Here is a 25,325-nt window from a genome sequence, read left to right on the forward strand (position 1 = left end):
GATACAAACAATTCTAATTTGCACCAACAAAATTTGTCTACTTTTATTGTTTCTGCATGGTAAAGTTGGGAAATCGGTTTGCCTTTTCAGTTTTTTGTATTAAAATCACATATTTGTTGATCTGATCATAGTTCAGCCACCTGATCCTTTTTCTTGTCACATTATTCTCAGGTCACACCCTCAATTAATGGGTATATATCCACTACAAACCCCAGTACAGACCAGTTCTGTGAGAACTGGAGGGATGGCTCTGTGCAAGCTTCCACACATCTCGTGCCAAAGGATTCAACTGAAATGACCCTCTGGGGTAAACTTGAGAAATTGTGCAATCATGTACAGCAAAACTACTGAGAAGTCCAAACGCATAAAGTTAGATGTTTATCCTTTCAAATTAGCTGGAAGGATTTTGGAAAACCCATCCTAGTTTCATGAGGTAGAAGAATGTCAGGCAAAGGACTAATGCCATGGTATGGACTTTCTTTTTCCAGAAATGACTAATGGAATTGAACCACTCGCTGAATCATGAGCCCTGTGTGCTTGGACTGGACCCATCTGTGTTTGCCCAGAGCTGGGACACATTAGATGATTTGGCTGGGTGCTTCTGCAGCATCTCTTCTTTCGTTCCTTCCTCTCTAACAGTTTCCTTCCCATTGTGCATCATTCCCTACCTTCTTTAATATTTGCAGTGACAACTACCACTTGAACTACTTTCTAAAGCATGTTATCTATATCATGGGATAAAGGAGAAAATTTTAAAAATATTTTGTATATGTAATTTGAATGCAGAGATAGGTGAATTTCAAGTTTGGGAGAGCTGTGGATGGATTTCGGAGAAGCTTAAGGATTTCTCTCCCTAACCTAGCATGGTTGTTATGAGATCAGTTGCACTTATTGGATGTGTCAGGCACTGTATTAGGTGCTTTATGTCCATAATTCTATTTAATCCTCCCCAAACTCTTGGAGTTACTCCTTTTAGGGATGAGTTGCTTGGTTGCCTCTTTTACCACACTCCAAGATCCTGAAGGCAAAACATATCATTTGTCTTTGTACCCTGCAAACAGGAGGCTGAGGGCAGAATGATTTGCTCAGGGACCGTAGTGGCAGGTAGGCCAAGGCACAGACCTGGATCCTGTTGCCTTTTGTGATCTAGAGCAAGGTACCTTCCCCTATATCTTTAATTGATTCAACTGTAAGATGGCTTGTAGACACTTCACCAGGGTTAAATTTAGTGCTATATAGATGCTAAAGTTTAAAGCAATGTTCAGTAATAGCAAGGCAAGTTTGGGAATAGAACATGACTGTGTGGATAGGTGGATGGATAGAAAGGAGGAAGGATGAAAAAATACAAAATGACTCAACAAATTTGAGTTATCTGTTCAGAGATAATTCAGGCCTATTTGCTTCCGTGGCTCATTTCTCTTCTCTGTTGCTTTCCAAGGAAATCATAGTGTTCAGTTAAACTATTTTTTAAAAGTCCTTTTCCCATACCTCTGTGACGTCATAAACTTTTGCCCCTATCAGCAGCAACAGCACACAGGTCCCAGCCTCCCAGACCCTCGTTACAGTCTAAGTTTGACCTCATTGTTGCAGGCAAGATACCCTAAGAAAAGGTGGCAGGAGCAAGCAAAGGATGCACAATATAAACTGGATAATGCCAGCCCAGAGTCGAGTTCGGATTCTGGTATCAATTCTCAGAGACTCATTTTCCTCTCTGAGCTTCATTTATAAAATAAATAAAAGGTCAGGATTAGAATAAATTCATTCAAGGATCATTTGCTGAGCACTTCTTACGTACCAGGCTCCATGTGCCATGTTGTGGATAAAGAGAGGAACCATTCCCAGCTTCTGCCCTTAGAGTTCACAGGCTCTCCAGAAACCCCAGCTTTGCTTCCAGCCCTGAAGTTCAGTAACTTTGAGGTATTAACTGTTAGCACGAATTTGGTCTTTAGATTGTATCTTAGGTTGCTTTTATGATTATCTTTGTGGTGAAGTTTGAAGGCTTTCTTTTCTCTTCTTGCTATTCTCTGGAACTCTGCATTCAGTTGGGTAAGAACTCCTAGTTAAGTGAACAGTGCAAAGAAATAGAGGGAAACAAAAGAAGGGGAGAGACTGGAGATCTCGTCAAGAAAATTGGAGATACAAAGGGAACATTTCATGCAAAGATGGTCACAATAAAGGACAGAAATGGCAAGGACCTAACAGAAGCAGAAGAGATTAAGAAGGGGTGGCAAGAATACACAGAAGAACTATATGAAAAAGGTCATAATTACCTAGATAATCACGATGGTGTGATCATTCACTTAGAGCCAGACATCCTGAAGTGTGAAGTCAAGTGAACCTTAGGAACCATTACTGCAAACAAAGCTAGTGGAAGTGATGGAATTCCAGTTCTACTTTTTCAGATCCTAAAAGATCTATTAAAGTGCTGCACTCAGTATGTCAGCAAATTTGGAAAACTCAGCAGTGGCCACAGGACTGGAAAAGGTCAGTTTTCATTCCAATCCCAAAGAAGGGCAGTGCCAGAGAATGTACGAACTGCCATACAATTGTGCTCACTTCACATCCTAGAAAGGTAATGCTCAAAATCCTTCAAGCTAAGCTTCAACAGTACGTGAACCAAGAATATCCAGATGTACAAGCTGGATTTAGAAAAGACAGAGGAACCAGAGACCAAATTACCAACATCTGTTGGATCAGAGAGAAAGCAAGCGAATTTCCAAAAAACATCTACATCTCCTTCATTGACTACGTGAAAAACTTTGATTATATGAATCACAACCAACTGGAAACTTGTTAAAGAGATGGGAATACCCAATCACCATACCTGTCTCCTGAGAAACCTGTATGCAGGTCAAGAAGCAATAGTTAGAACCAGACATGGAACAATGGACTGGTTCAAAATTGGAAAAAGAGTACATCAAGGCTGTCTATTGTCAACCTGCTTATTTAACTTACATGCAGAGTACATCATGTGAAATGCTGGACTGGGTGAATCACAAGCTGGAATCAAGTTGCTGGGAAAAATAACCTCAAATATGCAGATGATACCAGCTTAATGGCAGAAATCCAGCATCTGCTGGATCATTGTAAAAGCAAGAGAGTTCCAGGAAAAACATCTATTTCTGCTTTATTGACTATGCCAAAGCCTTTGACTGTGTGGATCACAATAAATTGTGGAAAATTCTGAAAGAGATGGGAATACCAGACCACTTGACCTGCCTCTTGAGAAACCTGTATGCAGATCAGGAAGCAACAGTTAGAACTGGACATAGAACAACAGACTGGTTCCAAATAGGAAAAGGAGTAAGTCAAGGCTGTATATTGTCACCCTGCTTATTTAACTTCTATGCAGAGTACGTCATGAGGAACGCTGGGCTGGAAGAAGCACAAGCTGGAATCAAGATTGCTGGGAGAAATATCAATAACCTCAGATATGCAGATGACACCACCCTTATGGCAGAAAGTGAAGAAGAACTAAAGAACCTCTTGATGAAAGTGAAAGAGGAGAGTGAAAAGGTTGGCTTAAAGCTCAACATTCAGAAAACTAAGATCATGGCATCTGGTCCCATCACTTCCTGGGAAATAGATGGGGAAACAGTGGAAACAGTGACAGACTTTATTTTTCAGGGCTCCAAAATCACTGCAGATGGTGATTGAAGCCATGAAATTAAAAGTTGCTTCCTCCTTGGAAGGAAAGTTTGACAAACCTAGACAGCATATTGAAAAGCAGAGACATTACTCTGCCAACAGGGGTCCATCTAGTCAAGGCTGTGGTTTTTCCAGTGGTCATGTATGGATGTGAGAGTTGGATTGTGAAGAAAGCTGATCACCAAAGAATTGATGCTTTTGAACTGTGGTGTTGGAGAAGACTCTTGAGAGTCCCTTGGACTGCAAGGAGATCCAACCAGTCCATCCTAAAGGAGATCAGTCCTTGGTGTTCATTGGAAGGACTGATGTTGAAGCTGAAACTCCAATACTTTAACCACCTGATGCGAAGAACTGACTCATTGGAAAAGACCCTGATGCTGGGAAAGATTGAGGGCAAGAGGAGAAGGGGACGACAGAGGGTGAGATGGTTGGATGGCATCACCAACTCAATGGACGTGGGTTTGGGTGGACTCCAGGAGTTGGTGATGGACAGGGAGGCCTGGCGTGCTGCGGTTCATGGGGTCGCAAAGAGTCGGACATGACTGAGCAACTGAACTGAACTGAATGGCAGAAAGCAAAGAGGAACTAAATAGCCTTTTGATGAGGGTGAAAGAGGAGAGTGAAAAAGCTGTCTTAAAATTCAACATTCAAAAACTAAGATCCTGGCATCCATTTCCATCATTTCATGGCAAATAGGTGGAGAGAAAGTGGATGCAGTGTCAGATTTTATTTTCTTGAGCTCTAAAATCACTGTGGACTGTGACTGCAGCCGTGAAATTAAAAGATGCTTGCTCCTTGGAAGGAAAGCTATGACAAACCTAGACAGCATATTAAAAAGCAGAGACATCACTTTGCCAACAAAGCAAGGTCTGTATAGGTCAAAGATATGGTTTTTCCAGTAGTCATGTACTGTTGTGAGAGTTGGACCATAAAGAAGGCTGAGTGCCGAAGAATCGATGCTTTCAAATTGTTGTGCTGGAGAAGACTCTTCAGAGTCCTTGGATAACAAGGAGATCTAACCAGTTAATCCTAAATCAGAAATATTTATTGGAAGGAGTGATGCTGAAACTGAATCTCCAATAGTTTGGTCACTTGATACGAAGAGTTGACTCACTGGAAAAGACCATAACGGTGGGAAAGATTGAGGGCAGGAGAAGAAGAAGGTGACAGAGGCAAGATGTTTGTATGGCATCACCAACTCAAGGGCAATAAGCTTGAGCAAACTCTGGGAGATAGTGAAGGACAGGGAAGTCTTGTGTGCTGAAGTCCATGGGGTTGCAAAGAGTCGGACACTACTAAACGACTGAACAGCAAATGAAGTTTGAGAACATATGTTTCCCATTTCCACTCTGTTAGGGAAGGTTTTATGGAGGAAGCAGCATTTCAGGGGGTCTTTAAACAGGGGAAAGATTTTGTCCCAGGGCCTTGAAGCCCTGACTGTTGGCTGTGTTTTCAGGCGTTTGGGAGACATCTAAGCCATGTTTGTAAAAATACAAATCTTTCGCCACAGTTGCGGGGGCGGGTGGGGCGGGTGGTGGTATTCAGTTATGTGGCATAGCTGATCATGAATACTGGCCAAAATCCAGTGACCCTAATAATTCCTATTTCCTTATTTTGAGGATTCCTGAAATAAGCCTGTTGTATACTGTAAAGCAGTTCCTTGAGACAGCTTTCAGATATGTTACTCTGTAATATTCTCTTGTGCATGAGTTTGCTTATATACATGTCCCTGGTCAAAGACTGCATCCTCCTTGTCTAGATGTTTACCTATAAAATGTAGTCCCTGCTTGATGACTTAGATCTTTGGGGCGGGGTGGGGTAGGGGGAGAAACTGCAAAAAAAATTTTCCTGAGTAGCAACAACTTTATTAGAAAAAGGTTATTTTGAGATTCTAATTCAGATGTTCTAACAGTATCTAGCATTATCATTTACAAAGTTGTCTTCAGGTTGTTAAAAAGAGAAAAAAAGAACAAACAAATTCAACATTTTAGTTCATACAAGATGCAGTTAAAGTTCAAAGAGGGAAATCTGTTTACTCTTATATTTAGGCAACTTAAAATACAGTGAATCCCATAGAAATTCAGAATCTCCAGATCTCAGATGAAGGTAATAATGATTCTGTAAAAAGAGGAAAAGTCTTGGCTAAAAGCATTGTGTCATTTATGTAGCATTTCAAGGATTGAGTTATGACAATTAAGACAATCAAATGCAAAGCAAAGTGGAAATATTACTTAAAGGTTTGCTTCTTCTTTATTATTTTTCACTGCTACTTTCTTAATGCCTTAAGTTATTTAGGGTTCAGGCATTTTACAAGAATATTGAAAAATGCCAGTACAAAATGGGAATCTAGACAGTGGTTGGTGATCTAAATTGGTCTAGATTTTAAAAGGAAAACATCATCTGAGTAGTATTGTAAAAGACAATTCATATTGCTTACACTGAAAAAATCAACTCAATTAAAAATAATAATGCCTGCTTTTTCTAAATAGCTTGTTATAAAAAATATCCCAAATACTGATAATCAAATATGTTTAACCTAGACTATAAAAGATTATTCTGATAGCATTTCTATATCAGAGTGTTACCATGGTTTGTATAAAGGACTATTTTGATCTTTATGCAAAAAGGGATTTAAGTAGGATTATTATTATTTGTTTTACTTAGTTTAAGACATTAATATTCATTGAAAGCATATTCTACTCAATGGTTTTATTTATAAAATGTTTTCTGTAAGTGAGAATTTATGGAATGTTCTTTTTATTAAAATTTTCAATCATACAGAAAAGAGATAAATTCTTTAGAAAGCAGTTAAAGATACACACACAGAGCCAGTAGTGACTTAAGAATCTTTTGGTTTTATCACTGAAGCAAGCTATTCTTGCTCCCCCTTCTCATTTCAAAGTGACTTCTTAGATTATTGAGTAAATTAATTTTTAACTGTGCCTATGTGTGTAGATCCTCTTGTTTAAAATCAACCAGTGTTGAAACAGCCAGCAAATTTCATGATCATCACTAATAGCTGTGGTAGTCTAAGTAATATGAGAGTAAAATTCACAACCAGAGTCAGATAATGTTAATATTAGCCAAGCAGACAGTGTTGATACTGAGATTCCTTTTCAGGCTTGAAAATACACCAATACAATTTCTGTCCTTTATCGAGCCCAGCTTTGCATGAAATGTTCCCTTGATATCTCTAATTTTCAAGGGAAAAAAGATCTTTTCCAGAAAATAAGAGATATCAAGGGAACATTTCATGCAAAGCTGGGCTCGATAAAGGACAGAAATGGTATGGACCTAACAGAAGCAGAAGATATTAAGAAGAGGTGGCAAGAATACACAGAAGAACTGTACAAAAAAGATCTTCATGACAAAGATAACCACGATGGTGTGATCACTCACCTGGAACCAGACATCTTGGAATGTGAAGTCAAGTGGGCCTTAGAAAGCATCACTATGAACAAAGCTAGTGGAGGTGATGGAATTCCAATTGAGCTATTTCAAATCCTGAAAGATGATGCTGTGAAAGTGCTGCACTCAATATGCCAGCAAATTTGGAAAACTCAGCAGTGGCCACAGGACTGGAAAAGGTCAGTCTTCATTCCAATCCCAAAGAAAGGGAATGCCAAAGAATGCTCAAACTACCACACAATTGCACTCATCTCACACGCTAGTAAAGTCATGCTCAAAATTCTCCAAGCCAGGCTTCAGCAATATGTGAACCATGAACTTCCAGATGTTCAAGCAGGTTTTAGAAAAGGCAGAGGCACCAGAGATCAAATTGCCAACATCCGCTGGATCATGGAGAAAGCAAGAGAGTTTCAGAAAAACATCTATTTCTGCTTCATTGACTATGCCAAAGCCTTTGACTGTGTGGATCACAATAAACTGTGAAAGAGATGGGAATCCCAGACCACCTGACCTGCCTCTTGAGAAACCTGTATGCAGGTCAGGAAGCAACAGTTAGAACTGGACATGAAACAACAGACTGGTTCCAAATAGAAAAAGGAGTACGTCAAGGTTGTATATTGTCACCTTGCTTATTTAATTTATATGCAGAGTACATCATGAGGAACGCTGGGCTGGAAGAAGCACAAGCTGGAATCAAGATTGCCGGGAGAAATATCAATAACCTGAGATATGCAGATGACACCACCCTTATGGCAGAAAGTAAAGAGGAACTCAAAAGCCTCTTGATGAAAGTGAAAGAGAAGAGTGAAAAGGTTGGCTTGAAGCTCAACATTCAGAAAACGAAGATCATGGCATCTGGTCCCATCACTTCATAGGAACTAGATGGGGAAACATTGGAAACAGTGTTAGACTTTATTTTTTTGGGCTCTAAAATCACTGCAGATGCTGATTGCAGCCAGGAAATTAAAAGACGCTTCCTCCTTGGAAGGAAAGTTATGACCAACCTAGATGGCATATTAAAAAGCAGAGACATTACTTTGCCAACCAAGGTCCGTCTAGTCAAGGCTATGGTTTTTCCCGTGGTCATATATGGTTGTGAGAGTTGGACTGTGAAGAAAGCTGATCGCCGAAGAATTGATGCTTTTGAACTGTGGTGTTGGAGAAGACTCTTGAGAGTCCCTTGGACTGCAAGGAGATCCAACCAGTCCATTCTAAAGGAGATCAATCCTGGGTGTTCATTGGAAGGACTGATGCTAAAGCTGAAACTGCAATACTTTGGTCACCTCATGCGACGAGTTGACTCACTGGAAAAGAGTCTGATGCTGGGAGGGATTGCAGGTGGGAGGAGACGGGGACGACAGAGAGTGAGATGGCTGGATGGCATCACCAACTCGATGAACATGAGTCTGAGTGAACTCCAGGAGTTGGTGATGGACAGGGAGGCCTGGCGTGCTGTGATTCATGGGGTCGCGGAGAGTCGGACATGACTGAGCGACTGAACTGAACTGAACTGAGGATTTAGTTTCCATGTTTCAGTGGCTTTTCACATATGTTCTACCTCTGAAGAGTGTCTATATGTTTCTCCTAAGAGAAGGTCCTTCTCTGTATACCCAGTACACAAATTTAAGACAGATCACTGAGTATGGTTCTTACCAGATTCTTACCCTACTGTTTCTGTTCATACTGAGGATAAGAGATGTTGTGATGGTAGAAGGAGAGGGAGATTCTGGGGAGGGGAAATAGGCAGACATTGAAAAGGAGTAGATACAGAGTATCTTTTTGGTCTGGGAAAGGTGGAAAGGTCCAGGGATCTTTTCTGCGTGTGCAGTGGAGGCGGGGTTGGGTGTGAGGGACTCTACAGATCTACGTACTCTGCCCATGTCCTCTTTTCTAGACCTATGTTTCCCTGACCTCCTTAGTGCTATCTCACCAACTAATTTGTTCAGTTCAGTACAGAGTGTTATTCTGTTAACTTTCTACTATCCAGCTCTCCCTTCACCATGGGGTGTGAAAACTGGAGAACATGGATGGGATCTGCCAGCTTTAAATCCATGTTTGAGAAAGTGGGTGGGAAAGAACCCTCCCTTTTCCTGCATACTCCCATCATGTTCTCAGAACATGAACACTTTTTTTTTTTTAAAAGAATCTGTGGTTCTCCTTTCAAAATGTTTCATCTGATATTTAAAGATGTACACAGCTTCATATTTCCCCCAAAGGTTATTGGCAGAAATATTAGTTGATATCACCTGTGTTTCAGTTTGGTGGGAGACTAAGTAACATTGGTTACAATTTAAATGCCTTTTTCTTGGTTCAGTTTAGTTCAGTTCAGTTCAGTCACTCAGTCGTGTCTGACTCTCCGCGACCCCATGAATCACAGTACGCCAGGCCTCCCTGTCCATCACCAACTCCTGGAGTACACTCAAACTCATGTCCACAGAGTCGGTGATGCCATCCAGCCATCTCATTCTCGGTCGTCCCCTTCTCCTCCCGCCCCCAACCTTTCCCAGCATCAGAGTCTTTTCCAGTGAGTCAACTCGTCGCATGAAGTGGCCAAAGTATTTGAGTTTCAGCTTTAGCATCAGTCCCTCCAATGAACACCCAGGATTGATCTCCTTTAGAATGGACTGGTTGGATCTCCTTGCAGCATAAGGGACTCTCAAGAGTCTTCTCCAACACCACAGTTCAGAAGCATAGATTCTTCGGCGATCAGCTTTCTTCATAGTCCAACTCTCACATCCATACATGACCACGGGAAAAACCATTGCCTTGACTAGACGGACCTTGGTTGGCAAAGTAATGTCTCTGCTTCTTAATATACTATCAAGGTTGGTCATAACTTTCCTTCCAAGGAGCAAGCATCTCTTAATTTCATGGCTGCAATCAGCATCTGCAGTGATTTTGGAGCCCAAAAAAATAAAGTCTGACCCTGTTTCCAATGTTTTTCCATCTATTTCCCATGAAGTGATGGGACCAGATGCCATGATCTTAGTTTTCTGAATGTTGAGCTTCAAGCCAACCTTTTCACTCTCCTCTTTCACTTTCATCAAGAGGCTTTTGAGTTCCTCTTCACTTTCTGCCATAAGAGCAGTGTCATCTGCATATCTGAGGTTATTGATATTTCTCCCGGCAATCTTGATTCCAGCTTGTGCTTCTTCCAGCCCAGCGTTCCTCATGATGTACTCTGCATATAAGTTAAATAAGCAAGGTGACAATATACAACCTTGACGTACACCTTTTCCTATTTGGAACCATTCTGTTGTTCCATGTCCAGTTCTAACTGTTGCTTCCTGACCTGCATACAGGAATGGTATGGACCTCTCAAGAGGCAGGTCAGGTGGTCTGGTATTCCCATCTCTTTCAGAATGTTTCACCGTTTATTGTGATCCACACAGTCAAAGGCTTTGGCATAGTCAATGAAGCAGAAATAGATGTTTTTCTGAAACTCTCTTGCTTTCTCCATGATCCAGCGGATGTTGGCAATTTGATCTCTGGTGCCTCTGCCTTTTCTAAAACCTGATTGAACATCTGGGAGTTCACAGTTTACATACTGCTGAAGCCTGGCTTGGAGAATTTTGAGCATGACTTTACTAGCGTGTAAGATGAGTGCAATTGTGCGGTAGTTTGAGCATTCTTTGGCATTGCCTTTCTTTGGGATTGGAATGAAGACTGACCTCTTCCAGTCCTGTGGCCACTGCTGAGTTTTCCAAATTTGCTGGCATATTGAGTGAAGAACTTTTACAGCATCATCTTTCAAGACTTGAAATAGCTCAACTGGAATCCTATCACCTCCACTAGCTTTGTTCGTAGTGATGCTTTCTAAGGCCCACTTGACTTCACATTCCAAGATGTCTGGCTCTAGGTCAGTGATCACGTTATCGTGACTATCTTGGTCGTGAAGATCTTTTTTGTACAGTTCTTCTGTGTATTCCTGCCACCTCTTCTTAATATCTTCTGCTTCCGTTAGGTCCATACCATTTCTGTCCTTTATCAAGCCCATTTTTGCATGAAATGTTCCCTTGCCCAAGACCTTGTGTCTACAATTCACACTAAGTGCCCCTAGATGGTGGTAGAGTGTTTTTCTGGAGTGCATGTTCATGTCATACTAGGTGTTGGAAGGAAGACGAAAGAGATGCAGCTGTGTTCTCACAAATTATGTACACATATATAAAGTATTTCTGTATTATGTTACACATTTGTACGATGTACTTTATTAACAGAGTCAATATGCTGATCATCTTTAATAAAAAAGTAAAAACATATAAACATAGGAGAAAGGATAGAAGAAATATGACATTTGTGGCGAGATGGCCTTTGTTCTTGGCTTACAGCCATTCTCTTCCCGAACTGAGTTTCCCACTTGTGCACAACCTTCTCTTTGAGCCCAGACCTCCAGGGCTGAGCAGACCTGGCTCTGCTGAAAACCACCTGGCAGCCCTCAAATGAGCTGCCAAGCCTGGTGCCCTTGACTCACTCAGACGCCCTCTCGGGGCCAGGGGGTCCTGCTTACCTCCTTTCTCCGGGGCTTGGCACTCATCACCAGGGCCCTCCAGCTATAGGGTAAACAGAGAATTCTGCCACTGGCCCTGGCAAGCATCCTCTGAATGGAGATGTGAAAGAAGGCAACATAGCAGATGTCCTTGAAAAGTCACAAATCCAGTGCATGCCCTTTTGGGCAAAGAGAAAAAAACTTACTGCCTCAATTTATCCCAATAGACGAAAGCATGGATGGGGTTGATCTTAGGGTTGAAGGTTTTTAGGACTGGCGCCTTCCCATCCTTTCCCCCTTCCTCCCTCCCTCTCCTTCTGCTTTTCCCTCCTAACTCACACACACACACACACACACTCACTCACTCATCTCTCATCTTTCTGGGTTGACTTTATTTTCTCTGTGAAGAGGGGACATGGCTATCGGGCTTACATTCCTAAAACCACACACAAAGCAGTGTAGAGAGTATTTCTTATTCACTCCAGATGGAAAAAAAGGAAAAGTCCCCAGATAGCCTACTTTGAGTCCATGTGTCTAATTAATAAAGCAATCAGTGTGACCTGGGCAAAGAGAGAGAGTGTGTGTGTGTATGTGAAGGGCTGTGGTTGGCACAGCCTGGGTTGGATGCCCAGCCACATGTGCAGGGTGGGAGAAGTTAATTGTCAATAAAACGTTGTGTATGGAAAGGGTGAAGAATATTTCCCTAAAGGACGGGGTTGGTATTTGCAAACAGAAGAAAAAAAGTGCTAGGCAATTTTTTCAAAAGGCCTACCCTCTGTTGTTCCATTTGCAAATATTCTTAAGTAAAGTAATTGATGAAATTGCTGTGCAACAGATAACTTGTTCCTAGTGTTGTTAGCATGGTTTTCAGAAAGCTTCTGAATTGGTCCAAGAAGCCCGGAAGAGTATTTTTGTTTTTGTCCAGGCTGGTCGTGAAGAAGATAGCCTTCTGCTCATGTAATGAGAGCCAGTGTGCCTGGCCCAGCCAGCTCCTCCCTCTCTGCCTCACTTTCCTGTCCCTGCTGGTGGACTTGTGGTAAGACCTGGGGTAAGACCTGTGTCTTATTCCTGGTTGTCTTCCCAGCACGTGGCATGAAACTTGGCACACAGCTGATGCTCAAGGAATGTTTATCAAGGGAATCGATGAATAATAATGACTAGACCTGCAGCAAAATTGGTAGACCACAAATCCGCTGCTGTTATCCTATCTGGGCCGCACCCTACAGCCGTTAGTGGGAAACTAATCAGGCGTTAGAAGGAGAAGCCTGGCATCACTGCATGTACCTCGCACATGAATCCAAATGCATATTCATATGAGCCCACATGCATGATTAACTTGGGAAGCTGACAGGAAGCAGTCAATCTGTTGAGCAAGTTTGTGTTTTATAAACCAGATGTTCGGTATTATTATTCATCATTTCCTTTGATACCAGAATGGTCTCCATTATGTAGCATAGGAAATGAAGGATATGGAATAATATACACATTTTATACAGCTGAATACCACAACCAAGCATTTCAGAGGCCTGTTCAAAGCCTGGGCAAGTGTAATTGAATGGCAGTTCATTTTGGGATTCACACTTGGCCTTAAGTTAATGGGATTTTGCCCAGATGGACCATTGTGACCCCCCTCTCCCATTCCTAACCTTGGAAAATGAATGTTGACTTTATGTCTGCAGTTTTCTTTGAAGGCATGTCTATGAATCATAAGCAGTGCTCTTGCCTCAGTGGCCATTACAGGTTAGGGAGCCACAGAAAAGCAGGGACCCCTAGTGTGGTGTGGGGACAGAGGGTGTCTGGCTGTGGTTGGCTGCCTAACTCTTAAGAAAAAAAAACATTTTGCCACAAGCTGCTTTTTCCTGTGACAGGAGTACAGAATGCCTTTCAATCAAAAGGTGCTTACTGTGCAAATTAACTTTCAATTTGATGTTCCTTCTCCATGAAATGTTTAAGGTTCACAGAACACAGACCCACTGGAAAGTGGGAAAGATGGAGCTGGTAGGTGCAGAGGAGCATCTTCATGTTGTGCAAGTGTTATTTCCGGAGTGCTGCCAGCCCTCACGGCCATACTGATGAGCTGGTATATCATTGGAAGAACTACAGGGTAGGGTTCTGGCCAAACCATTGCAAATCTGAGCCAGAAGTGTTCCTGAAAGGGGAACATGTGAGCTCATAGCAGTGGCCAGACTGCGTCCACTGCATTTCCTTTGTTTACCTGTGGCTGCTTATAGAAATGAATGGTTTCTGTACAAATGCAATATTATGGTTTTTTTTTTTAAGTAATGGTATAGTAATTATATTTGGAATTAGCCCCTGAATGACGTCGATACTATATCCTGGCTTAATATTTAGAAGTTAGTTTCCCATAATCTTGTATTTGGGCCAGGACAATTACCAGTGACTTATAACTGATTTTTACTGTTTGCAGGAAAAAGTTCCATTTCTCATTATTGTCAGTGGTTATGTTTTTATTTCATCCATGATACATATTGGCATTGCTTGAAATTTTGATTTGAGCTCCAGAGTGGAAGTTGCCCAGGGTAATGGATCAGCTCAAATCACTTTTCTTTGTAGCATTAAGGTTTAATCAAGGAGTCAGAATGTGGGTAGATTTCTGATTCTGGGGGAATTATTTATCATGGCTTGGTTGCCTTTGAAAATGGTGTTGTATGCCCCATTGTTGGCCATAGGATACTTTAAGTATATTTAGCAAGGTATTGGAACCATGGTTCCAGAAACTGTTATATGCCGGTTGGCTTGGTTCCTGGCAACAGTAATTGTCAGCATTATCTCATAGTTAATATTATTTGGTTATTAATATTATATATAGTTTGTTTATTTATACTGGCACCAAAATTAGGCTGCCCCAAATAACAGATTCCATGATTAAATGTGTATTACTCCCGAATCTCCAGAGAAAGAGAGCCGTAAGAGATGCATGTGTACGTTTCTTCCTTAAATGGAAGATAAGTGTACACACACAGAAAGAGGGAAAGAAAGATTTTAAGCAGTTGCCACTTACCTGCCTGCTGGGGACTGACACATCTGAACACTGTAGGGCAGGTTGGCAGGCTGAAAATTCCAGCAGAATGGGCTTTTACAGTTTTGGGTCTGAAGACAGTCTGGAAGAAGAATTCCTTCTTCCTTGGGAAAATATTTTTTGTCTTAAGACCTTGACTGATTGGCTAAAACACACACAGATTATGGAGAGTAATCTGCTTTATCAAAGTCTACTGATCTTTTTTTAAATATAGTTGACCTATAATATTATCTTAGTTTCAGATGTACGACATAGTGATTTGACGTTTGCAGACATTGTGAAATGATCATCACCATGTCTAGTAACCATCTGTCCCTGTACAAAATTATTATATTACTGACCACACTCCTTACGTGCTGTATTACATCCCCATGGCTTATTTGTTTTATCACTGGAGGTTTGTATCTGTTAAGCCCCTTCACCTATTTTACTCCATCCCTCCACCCCCTCCCCTCTGACAGTCATCTGTTTGTTCATCTGTGAGTTTGTTTTTATTTTAGCTTGTTTGTTTTGTTTTTTAGATTGTGAATATAAGTAAGACGTCTGACTTAGGTTTCTTTTAAACTACTTCCTCTGTGCTGGGAATTGAAAAGTGTGAGATATTGCGAGTGCTCTTTAAGAGCAGAGTCTCTATGTCCTATAACTCTATGCCTCCTCTAAAGATTAGTCCTGCTGATTTTCAAAGCCACATGTTCAGGGGTCTTGACTTCCCAGTGTAGGACCCCTGGGCTGAGGAGCCTGGAGCTCAGATTGCCTGCTCCTTGGGGAGTGCCTCTACAATTACGGTATCGTCCTGTTTGTAAATGCTGACTTGGAGGTGTGGGTCTTGACTTTACCACATCTCTGCCCCTCCTCCCCATCACACTGTGGTTCCTTCTTTGTGTCTTCAGTTGTAGAAAATCTTTTCTGCTGGTCTTCAGGTTGTTCTCATAGATAGTTGCCCTGTAAGTAGTTGTAATTTTGGTGTATCCTTGGGAGGAGGTGATTTCAGGGTTTTCCTACTCCATCATTTTACGTTTAAAAAATACATTTACAGCATCTAGGCTGTTATTTGAGCTAATGACCATTGCCTAATCAGGTTGCCACATAAAATTTACTGTCACATCACGAATTCCCAGTCCTTGAGGGATCATGAGATTCTTGCATTGTTTTGCTTGTCATGGAGGAATAGGCCCATCTTGACATAGAGGTAAAACTGATAAAAACAAGGTTTTCTCTGTCCCTATTAAGGGTTTTCCCAACTCATATAAGTTTCTCTTCAACTATCATCATTATTGATGGTGGAAAGGATTGCCTTTTAACAGTGCTTCTTGAATTTTAATATGCATACTAATTATTAAAATAAAGATGCAGATTCAGAGAATCTGGAGAAAGTTTGGGATTACGCATTTTTAGGACACTCAGGTGCTGAAGGTGCTGCCGTTCTGCATACTACATTATAAGAAATGCTGTCCTATTGCACAAATAACCTATTGGAAGAAGACTGGTAAAATATTGACCAAGCTTAATGACCTGTTCTCAGGAGGCCTGCCAATCCATGGGAACCTCAGTCCATAGGACCCTCTAGATTTCAGGATCTTCTGTTTATAATAGTCTTTTCAAAGAAGACTGAGGGAACGACACCTTGTTTTCTGTGAAATTAAAAGTGACGCAAAAGTGCCCAAACATCAGAAAACACTGTAGCCTGAAGATAGTGGATTCTTATTCACAGGTTGCTTTATTTGACGCTTGAATGGGCTGTGAAACCAGGAAGTAAATCTCTCCTACTGATTGGCCAGTTTTGGCTAATTTTGGTCCCTGTCATCAGTGCCACATGCCTTAATCTTACTGGAGACTCTGCTACTTGCTAGCCATGTGATCTTGAAGGCAGGGAAAGGAAACTAGCCTCCTTTGAGCACTTGCAGATGCCAAGTACTTTGATGGGCAGTTTCACTTTTTATCTTCATGGCAACAATGCTGAGGAATAGTTGGTGTTATTTTATATGAGAACATGAAGGGTTAGATAAAGATTCAAAGCTGAGAACTAGAACCAGGTTTGTCTTGGACCAAAGCCTACTGTTCTCCAAGACTCAGTTTCCCCATTTGCTCACAGAGCAGAGTAGGGGTTTATACCTTTCTCCTGACACTGTTGTGAAAGACAGATACGATGGTGGGTCTCAGTGCACTTGTATGCAGTTCAGTGAGTTACAGAAGTATCAGTTCAGTTCATGGGCCAAATTCAAGGGTTGTTCTTCCAGGAGGAATGTTCAGCTTCTTACCAGTGATTCAAAGATGAAATGATCAAGTTATTTTTTTCATTTTGTTTGTTTCCCATCTGGGACTGGCATGCAGATATATGTAGGGATTCAAAAGGGCCATGACTCAGCTACCTTGGGGAGAATAAATGCTTCCAGATTCCATTGTTTGCAGCAGGGGCAACTCGTAAAACCCCTTATGCTCGTGCTTTCTGATCCTCAATTTCCACATTAAGGAGAAGCATTAATATTGCACATATTGAACATAAAGTCTGTAAAGTAAAACAATAAAATCAATCTGTAGTAATAAAATAAAATGAATCACTAGGATCCAAACAGGGCTTTATTTGAACTCAAATGGCTGAATGCAGTAAACGGATCAGCTGGAGTGACTGATGGTAGCTAACATTGTTTCCCCCGCCCGTGAGGAGGGCTGGGATCCTCATCAGCATATCCAGGTAGAGGAACATTGACCTCCGAGCTGTGCTATAAAGACTTGAGTGGACACTGGTCCATTTCCAACAGCCCCTGGTCAGGAAAGGATGAGATAGTGAAAAGGTATGGCCTCTGTCACTGTTTTTTTCAGACCATTCTCAGGTAACTGGCTTTTCTATCTCCATGCAGCTTGCCGACGATCAGGGCCCCGTCCTGATGACCACGGTCGCCATGCCTGTGTTTAGTAAGCAGAATGAAACTGTGAGTACAGTGACTGCATTTCCTTCTTGATGCTAAGGGGGTTGTCAGCTCAGACCCTCTCTGACTCAAGATCTGGTGACCTTTATTTACTTATTTAATTTAAGGATGGAGGATGTATAATTTTTCCGCACTTTTAATACTGCTGTTAGCATCATGAAGTCAGGAGTACATGAGAGGAATTCAAGCAGGCATCTTTTTACAGTATGCAGCACTTTTCCAAAATTCAAGTGTTTAAATGACCAGGATATCTCCAGAAAGAATCCTTGATTGTGATGGGATGATCTGACTCTCATTTATAGGTCCCAACCTTGAATTATATCCCCAGAGCTGTGACAGTGAAGTGTCACAGATGGGATGGCTTACAATAGAAGTGTATTTTAACAATTCTAGGGGCCAGAAGTCCAAAATTAAGACGTCGATTGTAGGGGCGACTCCTTCCTTGCCCACTGCAGTCTCCGCCTCTGTCTTCAGATGGCCTTCTTCTCTGCTTATCTCTGTGTCCTTTCCTCTTATAAAGACACAGATTGTTGGATACAGGCCCCATCCTGCATCCAGGATGATTTCACTTTGAGATCTTTAATTAAGCACAACTACAAAGACCCTATTTCCAAATAGGAACACAGCCTGAGGTTCTGGGGGCAGTTGCATTGGGGTGAAAACAGCAGACAGGATAGTAGCAATGTGTATCTTATTCTAGAAGGTCCTTTCTGACATCAGAAAGTATAGCACATCATGTTGACCTTGGGACCTGGAACCCTAGGGGCCTATTTCTTTACCTCAGTCCTTGGTTCCAACTGTCTGGAAAAATGTTAGGGTTTTCTCATCTTTCTCTGGATATTTAGTCTCTTTCTCCTGGGCACCAGATGGCAGTATAAATTGAGAACATAGTTAACATGCTAAGTGTTTCCTATAAAAAGTTTCTGTAAGAGAAACTGATTAATGCTTCAAACTCCTTAGCTTCTTCAGATTCTTAATTTTTAGAAGAGAAAAGGAAATGGTTCTTAGGGTTTCTTGGTATGGGTGTGTGTTGAAGGTTATATTAGGCAGTGTTTGGCCTGAGAAGCTGCCATTCTTGCCTAGGAGTGTTTTGGGTAGGGGAATAGAAGTTACCTCTTGCAAATCTGAATTAAGCTTCAATTTCTCTCTGTTTGAAGAAGGCGCCAGACAGTTCCTATGGTGTGTGACTTTTCAGGAAATTATATTTATTCTGCCAAATTAGCATTCTGTTGTTGTTATTGTTTAATGTTTCTTTTCAATAGAGATCGAAAGGCATTCTTCTTGGTGTGGTCGGCACAGATGTCCCAGTGAAAGAACTTCTGAAGACCATCCCCAAATACAAGGTAATGCATCGCTTAATTAAGAGTCGAGAGCCAGATCCATGAGATAGTCTCACAGCCTGCCATAGTGACAAAAAAAGCTTGAAGGAAACCCACTCTTTCTAGAGGGTTCTGTGTTGTTTTGGTAGAATAATAACAGTCCAGGAAGATCTGATTAGGTCTACATGTGCCCGCCCAGGTTTGTGTGGGCCTGTGGAAGTCTACACAAGTCTGCAGGACTATACAGGTCTTATATCTCTGATGATTTTCTAAGCCAGTCTTGACTTACCCCAATCTGAGGACCCCCTAAAATCTGTTACTTCTTAACAGAAACCCAGTGAGGCACAAATAAAAGTGGTGCCTGCTTCTACCGAATAAATGGTCCCTTTATCCTGAAAGGTAACGGGGTACAAATTAATATTCCTTTCCTAGGAAATGGCAACCCACTCCAGTGTTCTTGCCTGGAGAATCCCAGGGACGGGGGAGCCTGGTGGGCTGCCGTCTATGGGGTCACACAGAGTTGGACATGACTGAAGTGACTTAGCAGCAGCAGCAGCAGTGCTACGTTAAACCTATGGCACTAAGAGAAGTGTAAGTTTGTTTTGAATTCTGAGGATAGTTGAGAGGGTGGAGTAGGAAAGCTTAAATACAGGGTCTCCATGCCACCTGAAATCATTTCACTGTATGGTGTTTTTCCTAAGAAAGCGAAATAGGTCATGCGAAGATTAGATAGAGAGCTGAGGAGTGAGAGCCACAGGGGATTGTTCGGACTCAGGGTGTGAGCCCCTGCCTTCTCAGGCTCCCCTTAGCTGTGGACATCAGCACATCCCCACTTTCCATAAGCCCATGCCGCACCTCCACCTGTTGGCCCAGGCTTCTCAGAGAACCCATAAGATCAGGTTCTTCCCAGTGCTTCCTAGCTGGTCCTTAGAACCTGATCCACTCATAGAAGAGGAAACTTCTTTGAATAAGCAAGGCATGTCTGTTCCCATGTGCTGATTCCATTTAGGTGATCAAATTAGACAGCTGCCTTCATAATAAGAGGAAATCAACTCTAAGCTAAAATCAGGTGTCCAGGCTACAAAAGGTGGCCTCATTAACAAAAGAAATTTTCTGATTGGGTTTACTGAGATGACAAAGGTCTTTCTTCCTGCTATTACCCTGGAGCTCTGACAGCCAGGTTCTTTCACCAAAAGGGCTTTTCCATTTGGAGTTCAGTTTCCAGAGTGTAATATGACATCTGGTTGACCCAAACTCACGCAAGCACATGTTGAAAACTGTTTAGCTCCCTCGAGGTGGAAAGTCAGGGGGTTAGGGAGCTATTTGAGGCCCCTAAAGATAGTGGACTTTACTCTTATTGAAATCCTTAGACTTAGAGGCCCAGAATTGCTGGCTCACTGTTTAAGAAAGGGCATCCAACCTTTACCACTCTTCAAGCCTTTAGCATCATATAAGATGTAGAAGCCCAAATTCAGGGCCACTATTTAATATATGCCCAATAAATCAAGAAACTATGCACATATAGGTGTGTGTGTGCTTAGTCACTCAGTCGTGTCTAACTCTGCAACCCCGTGGACTGTAGCCCACCAGGCTTCTCTGTCCATGGGATTCTCCAGGCAAGAATGCTGGAGTGGGTTGCTATTTCCTCCTCCAGGGGATCTTCCTGACCCTGGGATGCACGTCTCCTGCATTGGCAGGTGGATTCTTGACCACTGAGCCACGCTGGGAGCCCAGAACATATAGGAAATGGTAACAATTACCTGGTGAATTTGTTTCTCAAAGCTTCTTCTACTAGGCAATGTACTAAGATCTTTATAGCATTATCTCACTTAATAATAGGTAGACACTGTTATCCTTGGCTAAAGAAACAAGAGACTCAGAAAATTTAAATATCTTGTCAAGTCTCAAACTAGCAGTCCATGCTTTTAGCTATTACCAACCTAGACAGCATATTAAAAAGCAGACATTACTTTGCCAACATAGGTCCATCTAGTCAAGGCTGTGGTTTTTCCAGTAGTCATGTATGGATGTGAGAGTTGGACCGTAAAGAAAGCTGAGTGCTGCAGAATTGATGCTTTTGAACTGTGGTGTTGGAGAATACTCTTGAGAGTCCCTTGGACTACAAGGAGATCCAACCAGTCCATCCTAAAGGAAACCAGTCCTGAATATTCATTGGAAGGACTGATGTTAAAGCTGAAACTCCAATACTGTGGACACCTGATACAAAGGGCTGACTCATGAGAAAAGACCCTGATGCTGGGAAAGATTGAAGGCAGGAGGAGAAGGGGATGACAGAGGATGAGATGGTTGGATGGCATCACTGACTCGATGGACATGAGTTTGAGCAAGCTCCAGGAGTCGATGATGGACAGGGAAGCCTGGCATGCTGCAGTCCATGGGCTCGCGAAGAGTTGGACACGACTAAGTGACTGAACTGAACTGAGGCCTAGAGCCATAAGAAACAATAAAGGACAATAATAGTAATAGTTAAAATATATTTTAAAAATTAGTAGCTAAAATAATACAGTAAGACATTCATTGAACTTTTCACTGTGCATTTAGTAGGGTAAAAATGCTTTATATTCACCGTTCCCACTGAATCCTCGTTCCACTCCCGTGAAATAAGTACCACTTGGCCCCATCTTTAGATGAAGATACGTGAAATAACTTTCTTATTATTTCTTGTTATAACTCAGCAGGTAAACGACAAAGGAAAGAAAGTGTAATAAGGGGATAGAAGAAGATCAGCTGCAGAAAATTAGCTGCTGTCCCCAAAGGGTCTGGGAACCAGAGGCCCAGGTGTGGCATACTGTAATCTAAGCTGTCCTTCCTCTGGTTCCCACCAGAGCTTTGGGAAAAGATATATATGGCAGCTGGAGTGAACCATGGGTGAATGCGGCTCTCTCATCTAGGAGAGGAGAGCTCCAGGGATCAGAGTGCAGATCACACCTTTTTCTCTTGATTAACACCTTGTAAAGATGAATCAGCTCTTGGCTTGTGGTTTTCCCAGAAGATATTGATAGAATTCTTTCTTTTCCAAAAACTTCATAGATTTTCCCACAAGCAATCAGACTTCCTGTAATTTTTATTAAGAATTCCAGACACCCCAGCAATAATTTCCAGACACCACAGCCTCTGTTAATGTAAAGAGCCATTTTATAATTGGGTTCACTTCATTAGTCCCGATTCTCTGCACTTGGAAGGGAAGCACCTCCTTCCCCAGGCTTTTGGACCACAAGGCTCCTGGCCTCCAGAAGAGCGTGCTTCAGGATGGGGGCCCCTTTGGCAGCCCCAAGTGCCGGGAGGCCTTGTGTCCCATCTCCTGTCTCACTGCGGCACAGGACTGCATGGTAGAATGGACAGAATTGCTAGTTCTATTTCAGATGAAACAAAAATTAGATATTTCACCTGTATATTGTACCTCAAGGAGATCCAACCAGTCCATTCTAAGGGAGATCGATCCTGGGTGTTCATTGGAAGGACTGATGCTAAAGCTGAAACTGCAATACTTTGGCCACCTCATGCGACGAGTTGACTCACTGGAAAAGACTCTGATGCTGGGAAAGGTTGGGGGCGGGAGGAGAAGGGGACGACCGAGAATGAGATGGCTGGATGGCATCACCGACTCTGTGGACATGAGTTTGAGTGAACTCCGGGAGTTGGTGATGGACAGGGAGGCCTGGCGTGCTGTGATTCATGGGGTCGCGGAGAGTCGGACACGACTGAGCGACTGAACGGAACTGATATTGATTTGAGGCCCTAAACAAATGTTGGACATTGCCATCTACAAGTTTTAGGTTTTTTAAGAGACTCATCCACAGAATGGGGAACGTGTTTTGAGATTTGCTGAGTCTCTCTTCTTACGTCTACATTAGGTTATATCCATTTGCAGTCAACGAACCAACAAAACATTCTGATGTTATTTTCTCCCTGTTCTCCTGGGAAGGATTTTAACCAGACAGTTTCTGAATGTCAGGAAGACTTTCTCAGGTGCAGGCTTGAGGCGGACTGACTATGTACCACCCATAGCGAATCAGCTTCTCCTTTTCAGCTTACGTTCGGTATTTACTCTAGCTCAAATTTTAAAGGTGAATGAGGTAATATTTGGGTAAAGTGATGACTATCTTAAATACATGCAGACCTTAACTGGAGCACCTGCTGTGTGCCAGACATTATGCTAGAAACTGGAACAGTCAGAAGATGAGTGAGAGGGCTCCTTTCGCACAGAGAGCCCATTCCGATGGGGAAGCATCTAGAAAAAGGCAGATGAAGGAAAGACATCCAGAGAGGGTTGAGAAGCAGGTAGAAAAGCAAGTGTAGCATTTTCGTGCATTCGGGTGAAGGTAACAGTGGAATAATTCTCAGGGTTTTATGGAGGCATGATACGGAGAGGAGGGCACAACAGGAGAGACAGGTTATAGGAGAAGACCTGAGGCTGAGCTCATAGCTTGGGAGAGACGGAAAGGAGTAGTGCTCTCGACAGCTTGCATTCATTGAATAAAGGTCTCGGTTGGAGCAAAGAGCTGCAGGGGGTTTATTGTTGCTGTCATGAGCTCTTGAGAGGCAATGGGTGGGGGAAGGAAATGCTGGGTGAGTAGGTAGGGGCCAGACCCCAGGGAGACCTGATGGATAGACCCGTAGATTCTGTCTTACACATGAAAGTGAAAGAGAGCGTCCCTGATGGCTTAGCTCAGTTGGTAAAGAATCTGCCTGCAATGCAGGAGACCCCAGTTTGACTCCTGGATTGGGAAGATCCGCTGGAGAAAGGACAGGCTACCCACCCCAGTTTTCTTTGGGCTTCGCTTGTGGCTCAGCTGTTAAAGAATCCACCTGCAATTCAGGAGACCTGGGTTCGATCCCTGAGTTGGGAAGATCACTTGGAGAAGGGAAAGGTGACCCACTCCAGTATTCTGGCCTGGAGAATTCCATGGACTGTGTAGTCCATGGGGTCGCAAAGAGTTAGAGACGGCTGAGTGACTTTCACTCTCTACACATAAAAAAGGTCTTTAGTGGATCTTACAAAGGGGAGCAACAGAGTCAGAGTTACCTTTGACTTTGATTAATCTGAAGGATAACTTTGTTGGGGCCAAGCTTTGAGGCAGGAAGAACAGGTAGGACCATTGTGGAAATCTGCTATATTAAATCTACATTGATGGTAAGGTGGGGAGGCAGAGTTGAATCTGAATGATTTCTGGAGAAAAACTTAGTGATTACTTAGGTCAACAAGTTGGGGATGAAAGAGAGAAAGGGATCTAGGGATGGTTCTTTAGTTTCTAACTCGAGAGTTGGGTGGGTGATTGGTGGTGCCAGCAACTGAGAGAGAAGAGCAGGGAGAGCAGCACTCAGGGCGGAGCCGCCACGTTGGACTGGGTGAGTCTGGGGCGCCTGTGTGATGTCCAGGCAGAGACACACACTTGAACCCTGGGGTCTTCCACTGAGGCGAGAGGCCGAGGCCGGAGCGCAGATCTGGAGGTCAGCAGCATCCAGGTGGTTGATGGATCATGTTGGAGGAGACAAGGGGCACCGGGGATGGAAGCTCAGTGCTTCCAGGGTAAGTCGAGGACGAGGAGCCTGTGAAAGGGACGGGATCCAGGAGCGGGGCCTGGAAACCGAGGGGTTAGAGTGTCGAGGAGGGAGGCAGTGGGAGCCAGGAAAAGAGGGTACACTCTGTGTGGTTTGGCAGTTAGCAGGCCACTGGCAAGTGTAAAGAAAGGCGTTCTGGAGGCATTTTGGTGGGCAAGGGAGCATGACAGAGGCAGGTTCTGGCAGAGTGAAATGTGAGTGAGCAACAAGGAAGCAAGATGGCAGCTGAACAGTGAATGGAGGACATTGGTGGGAAGGTCCCGCGGGACCTGCATCCCGGGGAGAAGCACAGAGTTTGGGATGCTTTTGTAGGATCTGCACTCAGTTCAGTTTCTGTTACTTCCCTTCTTGCTCCTTTTCTGCTTCTTCCTTTCTTTACCCCTCTTCCCTTTATCCTAGCCAGCCCCCCGTAACTGCATGGTTGGCCTTGGCTGTCACAGAACTCATATTCTGGCAGGGAGATAGGCTTTAAATAATCAAAGGCCTGACTGGCATCTTGATTACTTATAGTCAGCCTCACGAATAATTGATCATCACTTTGATGAGTGCTACACACGAAAAGCAGAGGGCTTGGAGGGGGCACATGGATGGAGTTTTAGTTTCTTTTGAGTCTTGCTTCCTACAGGCAAACCAGGAAATGAAGGAATGTACATTAGAAGGCATTGAATGTGTTAGTTGACTATAAAATATTATTTGTTTGGTCTCATCGTGAGTTTGAATTTCCAACCAAAGACCACTTTTGCCTTTAATGGAAAAAGTCAAACTCTCTGAGTCCGTTTTGACCCCTTCAGTCCGTATTAAACAGGGACATAATAAAGGTAATTAATGCAGTGTTGACTGTGTCTGACATTTTTCCAAGAGACAAGATGAAAAGAGACGATATACATCTCAAAGGATAGGAAATCTCTGGTTTA

General features: G+C 42.7%; 1 protein-coding gene across 1 annotated transcript in view; it reads left to right on the top strand.

Moving 5' to 3' along the window:
- Positions 1 to 25,325, top strand: part of CACNA2D3 (calcium voltage-gated channel auxiliary subunit alpha2delta 3) — a 902,079-nt gene that overhangs the window by 673,297 nt on the left and 203,457 nt on the right. The window contains exons 14-15 of the mRNA XM_055414097.2: positions 17,441 to 17,512; positions 18,772 to 18,852. Coding sequence (XP_055270072.2) covers positions 17,441 to 17,512; positions 18,772 to 18,852 — 153 coding nt within the window. The remainder of the gene's footprint in view (positions 1 to 17,440; positions 17,513 to 18,771; positions 18,853 to 25,325) is intronic.

This window comes from Moschus berezovskii, chromosome 24 (genome assembly GCF_049115385.1).
Source record: "Moschus berezovskii isolate FMDL1 chromosome 24, NW_MosBer_1.0, whole genome shotgun sequence".
Classification (NCBI taxonomy): Eukaryota; Metazoa; Chordata; class Mammalia; order Artiodactyla; family Moschidae; genus Moschus; species Moschus berezovskii.